This window comes from Oncorhynchus masou, chromosome 19 (assembly GCF_036934945.1).
Source record: "Oncorhynchus masou masou isolate Uvic2021 chromosome 19, UVic_Omas_1.1, whole genome shotgun sequence".
NCBI lineage: Eukaryota > Metazoa > Chordata > Actinopteri > Salmoniformes > Salmonidae > Oncorhynchus > Oncorhynchus masou.
Window position 1 is genome coordinate 1,517,466 of NC_088230.1, and position 13,079 is coordinate 1,530,544.

General features: G+C 43.1%; 1 protein-coding gene across 1 annotated transcript; it reads left to right on the forward strand.

Moving 5' to 3' along the window:
* Positions 1–204: 204 nt before the first annotated feature.
* On the forward strand, positions 205–11,971 carry LOC135505701 (actin-related protein 10-like). Its single transcript, XM_064924749.1, has 12 exons — positions 205–421; positions 887–959; positions 1,070–1,152; positions 1,331–1,439; positions 6,442–6,617; positions 6,885–6,964; positions 7,960–7,995; positions 8,188–8,267; positions 8,468–8,541; positions 8,994–9,075; positions 10,156–10,357; positions 10,575–11,971. Exons 1-12 carry the CDS (start codon positions 345–347, stop codon positions 10,754–10,756), a joined length of 1,254 nt encoding a protein of 417 aa, XP_064780821.1. The 5' UTR covers positions 205–344; the 3' UTR covers positions 10,757–11,971.
* Positions 11,972–13,079: the final 1,108 nt, after the last annotated feature.

Consider the following 13,079-nt stretch of genomic DNA (forward strand, 5'->3'; position numbering starts at 1 on the left):
TATGCCGTTAATTTCAAGTTCTTTATAGACAGTTCATATTCTCAGTGCATATATGGGCTGTACAATTGCCTTTTATACATGTTTGGATGTGACTATAGACAGGTAGATTTTGTAAAAATGTATTTCAAATGTTTGTTTGATTTAATTTAAAACATAAAAGTATCATCCCATAAATGAATTTACAGAGGGCCAACTATTTTTAAGCAGGCGAGTTCCACGGACGTCATTCCTCAAACTGAAAGGATACAGCCGAACCCAACAGGAATTCATGTCATTGCACTTGCATGTCGTATATTTTGTAAATTCTCCATATTGGAAACGATTAAATACATATAAACGTTAAAATGCCCTTGTTTGAAGGGTTGGGGAGTGGAGGGGAGAAAACTGCAGTAGTCATTGATTTAGGAGCAGCCTACACAAAGTGAGTATTTAGTTAGCTAGCTATGTTGTTAGCTAGCATAGCTAACTTTGGCTAGCCGACTACGTTATCTACTGTTAGCAACATTGGCCACTTGCAGTTATAACGGCTAAGTAATGAACATCAATTCAAGGTTTCATGGATTTAAGTAAATATAGACCGAGTGTCCACTGTTTAGACCACATTATTTGGTCAGCCTAAATGTGTTAGTAATGTGCTATTGCTGAAAAGGGCTAGCAATGATGTTTAACGTTAGCAAGCTATCTGGCGAACAGCAGCAGTCTGGCGCCTGGGGCAGGTCATATGAGAAACAGATGAGACCCTCAATGACAACTCTGCTTCTGTACTGTATATTGACACACACGAAGGCCTTTTGTCAATGAATGTGGACTCAATGAGTATTGACACTGTCTGACAAGTGCTAATGATTTCACCCACCAAACTAAATGGTTTTGTATGATGATGCAGATGTGGCTTTGCTGGAGAGACGGGGCCCAGGTTCATAATTCCCAGCGAGATCCAGAAGCCTGGACTACAACAGGTGAGTTAGTTACTGAGCGAATGACTAGTGCTTTTTAACTTATTGACAGACCCTGTTAAAATGGACAGCTTCGCCTATAACCATTACTGACGGTGTGTGTCTTCTGTCAGTCTATCAAAGTAGTTCAGTACAACATCAACACAGAGGAGCTCTACTCCAACCTCAAGGAGTTCATCCACATGCTCTACTTCAGGTGAGGCTCTTTTGACGAAGTAGTGTGTTCAATGACTGACATTAATAGAGAGAATCTGAAAGTAACCATGGGGAAGAAGCCATTTTGGAGATGCATCCTAGGTCATAATAACATGGATGATTGAGTGACTGTGTAGTCTAGAATAAATGTCTGTCTACTCCCCTCCTGCCCCGCACAGGCATCTGCTGGTCAACCCTCGTGACCGGAGAGTGGTGATCATCGAGTCAATCCTCTGCCCCTCTCACTTCAGAGAAACTCTCACCAAGGTCTTCTTCAAACAGTTTGAGGTACTGTCTGAGACCACGGATCTACAGTTGCAGTCAGAGGTTTACATACACTTAGGTTGGAGTCATTAAAACTAGTTTTTCAACCACTCCACAAATGTCTTGTTAAAACTATAGTTTTGGCAAGTCGGTTAGGACATCTGCTGTGTGCATGACACAAGTAATTTTTTACAGACAGATTATTTCACTTATAATTCACTGTATCACAATTCCAGTGGGTCAGAAGTTTACATACACTAAGTTGACTGTGCCTTTAAACAGCTTGGGAAATTCCAGAAAATGATGTCATGGCTTAAGAAGCTTCAGATAGGCTAATTGACATCATTTGCCTACCTTCAAACTCAGTGCCTCTTTGCTTGACATCATGGGAAAATCAAAAGAAATCAGCCAAGACTTCCATGGGAAAAATTGTAGACCTCCACAAGTCTGGTTCATCCTTGGGAGCAATTTCCAAACATCTTAAGATACTGCTTTCATCTGTACAAGCAATAGTATCCAAGTATAAACTAGAGGTCGACTGATTAGGATTTTTATTTTAAAAAATTGATTAATCGCTATCGCCTTTTTTTGGTCCTCCAATAATCGGTATCAGCGTTGAAAAATCATAATCAGTTGACCTCTAGTCGAGATATGCGCATATATATTTGTTATAATGACAATTACAACAATAATGAATTAACATTTATTTTAACTTAATATAATACATCAATAAAATACATTTTGTCTCAAATAAATAATGAAACCTGTTCAATTTGGTTTAAATAATGCAAAAACAAAGTGTTCGAGAAGAAAGTAAAAGTGCAATATGTGCCATGTAAAAAAAGCTAACGTTTAAGTTCCTTGCTCAGAACATGAGAACATATGAAAGCTGATGGTTCCTTTCAACACGAGTCTTCAATATTCCCAGGTAAGAAGTTTTAGGTTGAAGTTTTATAGGACTGTTTCTCTCTATACCATTTGTATTTCAAATACCTTTCACTATTGGATGTTCTAATAGGTACTTTAGTATTGCCAGCCTATTCTCAGGAGTTGATAGTCTTGAAGTCATAAACAGCACAATGCTTGAAGCACAGCGAAGAGCTGCTGGCAAATGCAGGAAAGTGCTGTTTGAATGAATGCTTACAAGCCTGCTGGTGCCTACCACCGCTTAGTCAGACTGCTCTATCAAATCATAGACTTAACTATTATATAATAACACACAGAAATACGAGCCTTAGGTCATTTAATATGGTTAAATCCGGAAACTATCATTTGGAAAACAAAACATTTATTCTTTCAGTGAAATACGGAACCGTTCTGTATTTTATCTAACGGGTGGCATCCATAAGTCTAAATATTGCTGTTACATTGCACAACTTTCAATGTTATGTCATAATTATGTGAAATTCTGGCACATTAATTATGGTCTTTGTTAGGAAGAAATGGTCTTCACACAATTCGCAATGAGCCAGGCGGCCCAAACTGCTGCATATACCCTGCCTCTGCTTGCACAGAACGCAAGAGAAGTGACACAATTTCCCTAGTTAAAATAAATTAATGTTAGCAGGCAATATTGACTAAATATGCAGGTTTAAAAAAATATATTCTTGTGTATTGATGTTTATGGTTAGGTACACATTGGTGCAACGACAGTGCTTTTTTCACGAATGCGCTTGTTAAATCATCTGTTTGGCGGAGTAGGCTGTGATTCAATGATAAATTAACAGGCACCACATCGATTTTATGCAACGCAGGACAAGCTTCCATCACGTGGACTGGGACATGTTTCGTATTGCGTCAGACAACAACATTGACGAATATGCTGATTCGGTGTGTGAGTTCATAAGAATGTGCGTTGAAGATGTCGTTCCCATAGCAACGATTAAAACATTCCCTAACCACAAACCGTGGATTGATGGCAGCATTCGCGTGAAACTGAAAGCGCGAACCACTGCTTTTAATCAGGGCAAGGTGACTGGTAACATGACCGAATACAAACAGTGCAGCTATTCCCTCCGCAAGGCTATCAAACAAGCTAAGCGTCAGCCCTGTGCAACTGGGTACTGGACTTCCTGACGGGCCGCCCCCAGGTGGTGAGGGTAGGCAACAACATCTCCACCCCGCTGATCCTCAACACTGGGGCCCCACAAGGGTGCGTTCTGAGCCCTCTCCTGTACTCCCTGTTCACCCACGACTGCGCGGCCACGCACGCCTCCAACTCAATCATCAAGTTTGCGGACGACACAACAGTGGTAGGCTTGATTACCAACAACGACGAGACGGCCTACAGGGAGGAGGTGAGGGCCCTCGGAGTGTGGTGTCAGGACAATAACCTCACACTCAACGTCAACAAAACTAAGGAGATGATTGTGGACTTCAGGAAACAGCAGAGGGAACACCCCCCTATCCACATCGATGGAACAGTAGTGGAGAGGGTAGTAAGTTTTAAGTTCCTCGGCATACACATCACAGACAAACTGAATTGATCCACTCACACAGACAGCATCGTGAAGAAGGCACAGCAGCGCCTCTTCAACCTCAGGAGGCTGAAGAAATTTGGCTTGTCACCAAAAGCACTCACAAACTTCTACAGATGCACAACCGGGAGCATCCTGGCGGGCTGTATCACCGCCTGGTACGGCAACTGCTCCGCCCTCAACCGTAAGGCTCTCCAGAGGGTAGTGAGGTCTGCACAACGCATCATCGGGGGCAAACTACCTGCCCTCCAGGACCCCTACACCACCCGATGTTACAGGAAGGCCATAAAGATCATAAAGGACAACACCCACCCAAGCCACTGCCTGTTCACCCTGCTATCATCCAGAATGCGAGGTCAGTCCAGGTGCATCAAAGCTGGGACCGAGAGACTGAAAAACAGCTTCTATCTCAAGGCCATCAGACTGTTAAACAGCAACCACTAACATTGAGTGGCTGCTGCCAACACACTGACTCAACTCCAGCTACTTTAATAATGGGAATTGATGGGGAATGATGTAAAATATATCACTAGCCACTTTAAACAATGCTACCTAATATAATGTTTACATACCCTACATTATTCATCTCATATGTATACGTATATACTGTACTCTATATCATCTACTGCATCCTTATGTAATACATGTATCACTAGCCACTTTAAACTATGCCACTTTGTTTACATACTCATCTCATATGTATATACTGTACTCGATACCATCTACTGTATCTTGCCTATGCTGCTCTGCACCATCACTCATTCATATCTTTATGTACATATTCTTTATCCCCTTACACTGTGTATAAGAAATTAGTTTTGGAATTGTTAGTTAGATTACTTGTTGGTTATTACTGCATTGTCAGAACTAGAAGCACAAGCATTTCGCTACACTCGCATTAACATCTGCTAACCATGTGTATGTGACAAATAAAATTTGATTTGATAAACTAGTAATATCATCAACCATGTGTAGTTAACTAGTGATTATGTTGAGATTGATTGTTTTTCATAAGATAAGTTTAATGCCTGCTAGCACCTTACCGTGGCTCCTTGCTGCACTCGCATAACAGGTAGTCAGCCTGCCACGCAGTCTCCTCGTGGAGTGCAATGTAATCGGCCATAATCAGTGTCTAAAAATGCAGATTACCGATTGTTATGAAAACTTGAAATCAGCCCTAATTAATCAGCCATTCCGATTAATTGGTCGACCTCTAGTATAAACACCATGGGACCACGCAGCCGTCATACCGCTCAGGAAGGAGAAGTGAAGTACAACATCAAAGGACCTTGTGAAGTTGCTGGAGGAAACTGATACAAAAGTATCTATATGCACAGCAAAACGAGTCCTATAGCGACATAACCTGAAAGGCCACTCAGCAAGGAAGAAGCCACTGCTCCAAAACCGCCATAAAAAAGCCAGATTATGGTTTGCAACTGCACATGGGGACAAAGATAGTAATTTTTGGAGAAATGTCCTCTGGTCTGATAAAACAAAAATATAACTGTTTGGCCATAAAGACCATCCTTATGTTTGGAGGAAAAAGGGAGAGGCTTGCAAGCCGAAGAACACCATCCCAACCGTGAAGCATGGGGGTGGCAGCATCATGTTGTGGGGGTGCTTTGCTGCAGGAGGGACTGGTGCACTTCACAAAATAGATGGCATCATGAGGCAGGAAAATTGTGTGGATATATTGAAGTAACATCACAAGGCATCAGTCAGGAAGTTAAAGCTTGGTTGCAAATGGGTCTTCCAAATGGACAATGACCCCAAGCATACTTTCAAAGTTGTGGCAAAATGGCTTAAGGACAACAAAGTCAAGGTATTGGTGTGGCCATCAGAAAGCCCTGACCTCAATCCTATAGAAAATATGTGGGCAGAACTGAAAAAGTGTGTGTGAGCAAGGAGGCCAACAAACCTGACTCAGTTACACCAGCTCTGTCAGGAGGAATGGGCCAAAATTCACCCAACTTATTGTGGGAAGTTTGTGGAAGGCTACCCAAAACGTTTGACCCAAGTTAAACAATTTAAAGCCAATGCTACTAAATACTAATTGAGTGTATGTAATCTTCTGACCCACTGGGAATGTGATGAACGAAATAAAAGCTGAAATAAATCATTCTTCCTACTATTATTCTGACATTTCACATTCTTAAAATAAAGTGGGGATCCTAACTGACCTAAGACAGGTAATTTTTACTAGGATTAAATATCAGGAATTGTGAAAGACTGAGTTGAGATGTATTTGGCTAAGGTGTATGTAAACGTCCGACTTCAACCATATAAGTCTAGAACCACTTTGCCGGAGGCAGGTGATTGCTGATGTAATGAACCTGGTACAAAAACCGACTCCACCCTGACTAGATGGGTGTAAGCAACATGGTGAATGCAATGCTCCCCTAAGCCAATTGGGAAGCTAGATGGAGCCATCTCCATATTGCCCACTCCTAACAGTAGGTGGAAGACAACAGGGGCAAGGATTTTATATTTTCAGATCAGGCGAGGATGTTTTGGATTTGTCTTACCCATAATGCATCTGTGTTTCCAAGGTGCCCTCGGTGCTGTTTGCCCCCAGCCACCTTATGGCCATCATGTCTCTGGGCATCAACTCAGGCCTGGTGATGGACTGTGGCTACACGGAGACCCTGGTGCTGCCTGTGTATGAGTGCATTCCCATCCTGCCAGCCTGGGAAGCTCTGCCTTTGGGTGGAAAGGCCATTCATAAGTAAGTAGTGTGCGTGTGTTTTAAAAATACAAATACAATTGGATGGTGTAATCATGTGAAGTATGTTCGCGTATGTGTTACTTTGCTTGCCTCATATGCTGAACTTCAGGGAAACAACCTGTTGTTCACCTCCTTGAGAACTGTGTGTTTCAAGCCGTAGTTTCTTGTTTTTCCCGGCCTTGACAGAAGGAAGTGTATCAAGGTGTGTGCTTTCTGAGGTACTTGTCCCCCTTTCTTCTAAGTGGCTGTGTGTTTTCTACCCTTCAGGGAGTTGGATGGGCTCCTGGTGGAACAGTGTACAGTAGACTCAGACTCCAGTACTGGACAGAGTCTGCCTACAGTCATTGGTAAGACCCCCACATCAGAAGCCTACTTGTCAATAACACCAGCAACTTACCTCACAACTGAAGCAGTGCTTTGTCATTGTATAAACTATGTTAGTTTGCTACCACCGTGGATTCTCTTTTTTTCTGTGGCTATATCATGCGTTGTGTATAGCTGTTGTTGACAATCTTGTTAATTCATTTTTCAAAATGAGTTTCATAGTGATGCTGGTGTTCCGTTGTTGTATGACTTAAATGTAAATGTTATAAGAAAGGAATGAAAGTTCTAATCTCTCTCTGGGTGAATCAATCATGCAACACTTTGTATTCAGAAGTCCTTGTTATGGCGTGATGTGAAAGGAAGGCGAGGCCCGCTCCTTCTGTCTTTTGAATGATGCATATACACATGGCCTTCTTTCTCTCCTTCTGTACTGCATCCTGGGGGTTCTGCTCTGAGAGTGAATCATCATGAAGAGCAGCAGTAGCTCTCTAGCTAGCTGACGCAGGGCTCGGCAGTTCGGATAGGCATCAATAATTAAAACAGGCATAGCATAAACCGCCTCTCTCTCTGCACTACTGAACCACACCACTGCAGAACCACGGCACGACTGAATGGAGTATTACAGTCAAATTAATAATGTAGACTATGCGTTGGTTCGACTGTTATGAATGCATACATTAAACTAGCAAACATATCTGGAGCAGGTAAAAGGTATTTATCAAATTGGGACTTAGTGAACTGCACTTATCAAGAGTGGATATAATCCACTCTTCACTTTCTCCATAATTCCTAAACCCGTGAGTGCACCTCCGTCGTCGATTGTGGTTTCCTCTCCTTGTCTCAGATGCAACCCCCCCATGGCGTGCCCCGTTCGACTGCAACGAGACTCAGTCGTTTAGTACAGTAGCAGAAGCGTTGACGTGAAATGAAGGGCTCTGTGAGGTTTGTGTTTAAGGAAGGCTTAAGTGGGTCACAGAAAAATAAGTCACTTTCTTTTCATCCTGTCTTTCTTTTCCAGGCTCCATCCCAGAGGAGGTTGTAGAGGATATCAAGGGTATGTTCAAAAGAGACTGAAACCACTTTTCATTTATTTATTGCCTTCATACAGACAAAACAGACAGTGCTGGGACTCGATTCCTGTTTGGCAGTTAAATGGAATGGATTTTTGCTACATTCATGTATGTTGGTGGTGTTTAGTATATTCACATTGACCCTCTAATGCTGTTTGTGTTGTCTTGTTGTCCAGTCAGGACCTGTTTCATCAGTGACCTACAGAGAGGCCTGAAGATCCAGGAGGCCAAGTTTAACCTGGGTGGCACGGCTGAGGTCAGTGACCTTTGACCCCCCTCAAAAACTGGCCAGTCAGTCATGTCTGTGTTTGGATTGTGTCCGGTATTTCAAAGAGTAGTTATTGCTGTGTTCTTCCAATGAATGCCCTTTCATTAAAGGTGGCGTGATGAGTATTATCGTGAGTATTATAGTCCAGTGCATTTGAGACCCTAACATCCATGTTCTTCCCCTGGTAGCGTCCAACACCACCCCCTGATGTTGATTACCCATTGGATGGGGAGAAGATTCTGCATATTAAGGGACCAATCAGGTAGCTGTTTGTCCTCCTGATCCCTCCACCCCCCTGAATAGCTGTTATGCTTTACGATAATATCCTCAAATATGGAGCATATCCTCAACTGAATACAAGTAATGATACAATTACAAGACACGGCAAATGGGTTGTCCATTTCATTCATGTCCAGTACACTTCCAAACCTAGATATCTGGTTCTGTGTCTCCTCTTTAATATCTGGGTCACCTTCTATTATTGAATTTGGGCTGTCTCTGCAAGGTCATTCATCATGAGCGTCTGTCTGCTCTTCTCAATGGCGGCTAATGAGACGCTGCGATTTCGCCTTGGAGGTCCCAAAAATGTTTATTGAATTGAAATGAGGGTTGTCTTTCTTTTTTTTTTTTTTTTGCAAAGACTTTATTGCAGAGACTCTTTGAGTGACGGGATGGTTCTGTTTTGTAAGGAATCATAATACAGATGTATTGCAGGGACTCTGTGATGGAGATGCTGTTCGAGCAGGACAACGAGGAGAAGAGTGTGGCCTCTCTGGTGCTTGACGCTCTGGTCAAGGTAACATTTGCATTGGTTTGTTTCTGTTCGAACAGCAAAGAGATGAGATGCTGCTGAAATATGTGGGTACTGAATTGATAAGTTGCAACACTGTCTTCATCAGTAATCACTAGACAATGTTGCGTCGGTCACAACGGCCTTTCATCAGACATCTGCGTCTTCTCATTAAAATCAGACTATAATTCCTTCCTTCCTTATTTTCCATTTTGTGATGACGAACGCTTCCCCCTGAAACGTACGAGAGACTTACTTTAACCCTGTTACCATAGCAACACTCCCAGACTCTGGTTCGCCGAGGTGAAATCGGCTTGGTTCCTTTTGAGAGGAGCCTGATCAGACCAACGACAGACCATTAATCTCAATAGGCAGTGCAGCTTCCAGTACTCCTGCTGCTGGCCCAGTGCTTCTGTAAGCACAGTACCATAAGCACTCGTTGGTCTCAGTGGACTAGTTTGACAGACAGTCGCAGGAAGCTAGTTAACAGTCCACTCCACTTCTCTGCAGTTTACAATGTCAATGAGGTTTCTCTCCTGAGAGACCAGCACTTCTGTCCCGCTCAGTAGTATCAGGGCGGCAGGGAAGTCGGCAACCTGAACCTCGTTTATCATGCTCATGTCCAGCTGAGCCTATGTCAGCATTTATACATTTGCGTGACCATTTTCCTCTCTAATTTCAGTCCATACGTACATTGCGGTCATACTGCATGGATGCTGATCTACTTCTACCTGGCTAGTCAGAGTCTTGTTCCTCTCTAGGTTTCTTCCCACCCAGGCCCTAAAGAGTTTTCCTTGCCACTGCTTCCTCTGCTTGGCACAGTTTGCTGTGAAGCACTTAGCAAGTACAACTGATTTAGTTGCGCAGAAATCAACAAAATTTGAATGATTTGATTCATTGATACATTTCTGATCATGTTTAAAAAAATATATATCTTATTAAATCTCCATTTCTGTCCCATAGACATTAATAACATGCTTGGGAGTTTAATTTTGCTGTTAATTTTGTGAACAGGACATTTGAGAAAATATGACTGATTTGATACATTTGTAACCACATGTGTTTCCATCTGAATAAACCCCTTAGTGTCCCATCGACACTCGTAAGGCTCTGTCTGAGAACCTGGTGATCATCGGGGGCACGGCCATGCTGCCTGGCTTCCTGCACCGGCTCCTGGCTGAGATACGCCTCCTGGTGGAGAAACCCAAGTACCGCGACGCCCTGGCCACCAAGAGCTTCAGGCTGCACAGTCCTCCAGCCAAACCCAACTGCACCGCATGGCTTGGAGGTGAGACACAGATTAATCTGATAACCAGCCTTGACCTTAGACACTGTAGAGCTGTATGGATCCGATGTGTGTAGGAATACAATAATAGCTAAGCTGTGAGGTGATTGATACTACAGCTCATGGCCATGGGTTGGAGATCAACCTGCCCCCCCTGACTGATTAGGTCTAAACCAGCTGTGAATAACCCTGTGTCTCCTGCTTTACTCTCCCTGTTTAGGAGCAATCTTTGGAGCACTGCAGGACATCCTGGGTAGCCGCTCCGTGTCCCGTGACTACTACAACCAGACAGGCCGTATCCCTGACTGGTGCTGTCTCAGCTCCCCACCCCCAGAATCAGTATATGATGCAGGGAAGACCCCACCACCGCTCATGAAGAGAGCCTTCTCCACTGAGAAATAAACCGCCAGATCAGACAGTGTCTACTTCTAGTCTGCATCTGCTATCTATGTCATCCTATACCCTAAATAGTGCACTACTTTGGGCCCTGGTCCTGGGGAAAAAGGTGCCATTTCGGACGTAGTCCACACTAGACACAACAAACTCATCCCAGACCAAAAAAAGTTTGACCTACCAGATGTTATAGGTACGTCTCAATAGTCTGTCGTGGCTTCCTCTCATGCTCCAGAGTGGCGCAGCGGTCTAAGACACTGCATCTCAGTGCTAGAGGCATCAATACAGACCCTGGATCGATTCCAGGCTGCATCACAACCGTCCGTTATTGGGAGTCCCATAGGGCCAGTTAAGAACAAATTCTTATTTACATTGACGGCCTAGGAACGGGGTAGGCCGTCATTGTAAATAAGAATTTGTTCTTAACTGACTTTCCTAGTTAAATAAAGGTTGAAATAAAAAATAAATAAAATGCCCTTCCCCTCATCTGTACTGAACAGAATTGGTGGTGGTGAGAGCAGTATGTAAAAATCCTTCGACAAAGGAGACAAGGCCATGAAGTCACGGTAGACTATGGAGATGCACCCAGCATCTCAACCCCCAGACGGCTGTGGATTATGGGGGTTGTAGTTTTAGTTCTGTCAGTCTTTATGTGCCTGTTCTTGTTCTGTAAGACTCCTCCTCCTGACCTATGCCACACTGCCATCCAGACTCTGCTCACTCTTTTGCTAAACTACAGCTCACTGATACAGTAGTCAGCATTTTATATGAGGGAGTTGTGCTATGGCCATGGATTCCGGGGTCAGGTAGATCACTTCCTGGACCAGATCCTTGTAAACAAGGCGGTCTTGATTTGTGGCCATGTGTTTGACCTCCCCTCGAAGCAGAAGTGTTGGTTTGACTCTGCCGAACTGATGCATTTCATGTTAAAACATGCCGTTGAGCTGCATTTGAAAACTGTCGGTAAGAAAATGTACTGTAGGTGAACCAGATAAATTGCAGTTCAGTATTCAAATGTTGCTTTGTCAAGTTGCTCTTTATGTCGTCATTGTGAATGCTACCCCAGGCATTGTTGTTCAGCAAATATGAAGTGTTTTATTAGCCATGTATTTATTGTTTCTTCTTTGCCATGTAAAACATTGCAATATCAGTTTCAATCTCCCAAGAGTTCATATCTGTAATGCATCAACTCAAATAGCGTTAAATAAACATTCCTGGAACGTTCCCACTGTTGCTCGTATCCTTTTCCTTAGTGTTGTCTTTCCTGTCTTGTCTGTTTATGTCGCTCTGCCCCCTCAGTCTTTCATGAGGCTTCTTCCTCACTCTCCAGAGCCTCCAAGTGATGTTTCACACTGATATTCCCACAGCTTGCTTCACTGTTGAAACGGATACTGGAGAACATGAATAATGTTCACTCTTTAAGGATGTGAGGAGACAGCAGTCAGGGGTATTGTTTGAAGTTAGATGAGGGTTATTTCCTAGCCTCTTCCAAAGTAATGAACACCAGGCCAAGGAAATCATCATGAAGTGCCGGGTCCTGCTAAATACTGTGTGACAGCAGTGAGTCTGGCAAGCAAACACCAAGTGGCTTTGACTCTTTTTCTGTCAAAGACCGACTGATGAACATTTTAAGGTCTTCATCGTTTTGGGTTGATTTGTTGCGCTGTAAAACAATGGGGCCATAATGCACCAAGTCACTGACACCATTGTGCGGGTGTCTATTCATTATTTCACGAGTTCATTTTTTTTTTAACCTAGCACCTGCAAGTCATTGGATGTGCTTACACTACATTTGAAACACGAATGATCTATTTCTGGCTTGAAAAAAGGATGGCATAGCGTATGATGTGTGAATGTGACTGTTATTGAGGTTCTCTATCCTTCTGCATTCATATCAGCTTACACAGACACGTACACACACAGTTTTGAGTTCCACAATGACATGCAATCATATAGCTGAGATCCCTTTGGTGTCCATGTGCCTGTTTGACTGTATCATTAAATCAACTCAATGTACCTGTCTGATCAGGTTTGGTCAATATAGTTGATTATAGATCCCATATGGGCATTGGGATCCATATACTGTCTGGGGAAAATGACCTTAAACACCAAAATGTCCAGGTTTTGGGTACAACATGTATCGCCCACAAGGAGGCGCCATAGTGAAACCAAAGTGTGAGTGTGTGTGTGTCTGTCTGAGGTTGTGGTTGTTTGCCCTCAGAGGTCACATAAACCATAAACTGTTTAGGTGGTTGCTACTGTGTCTGTCTGGGAACTGATGTGATGTCATTACTCAAAAGGATTGGCAGAGACTAGGGAATTCTGCTGCACC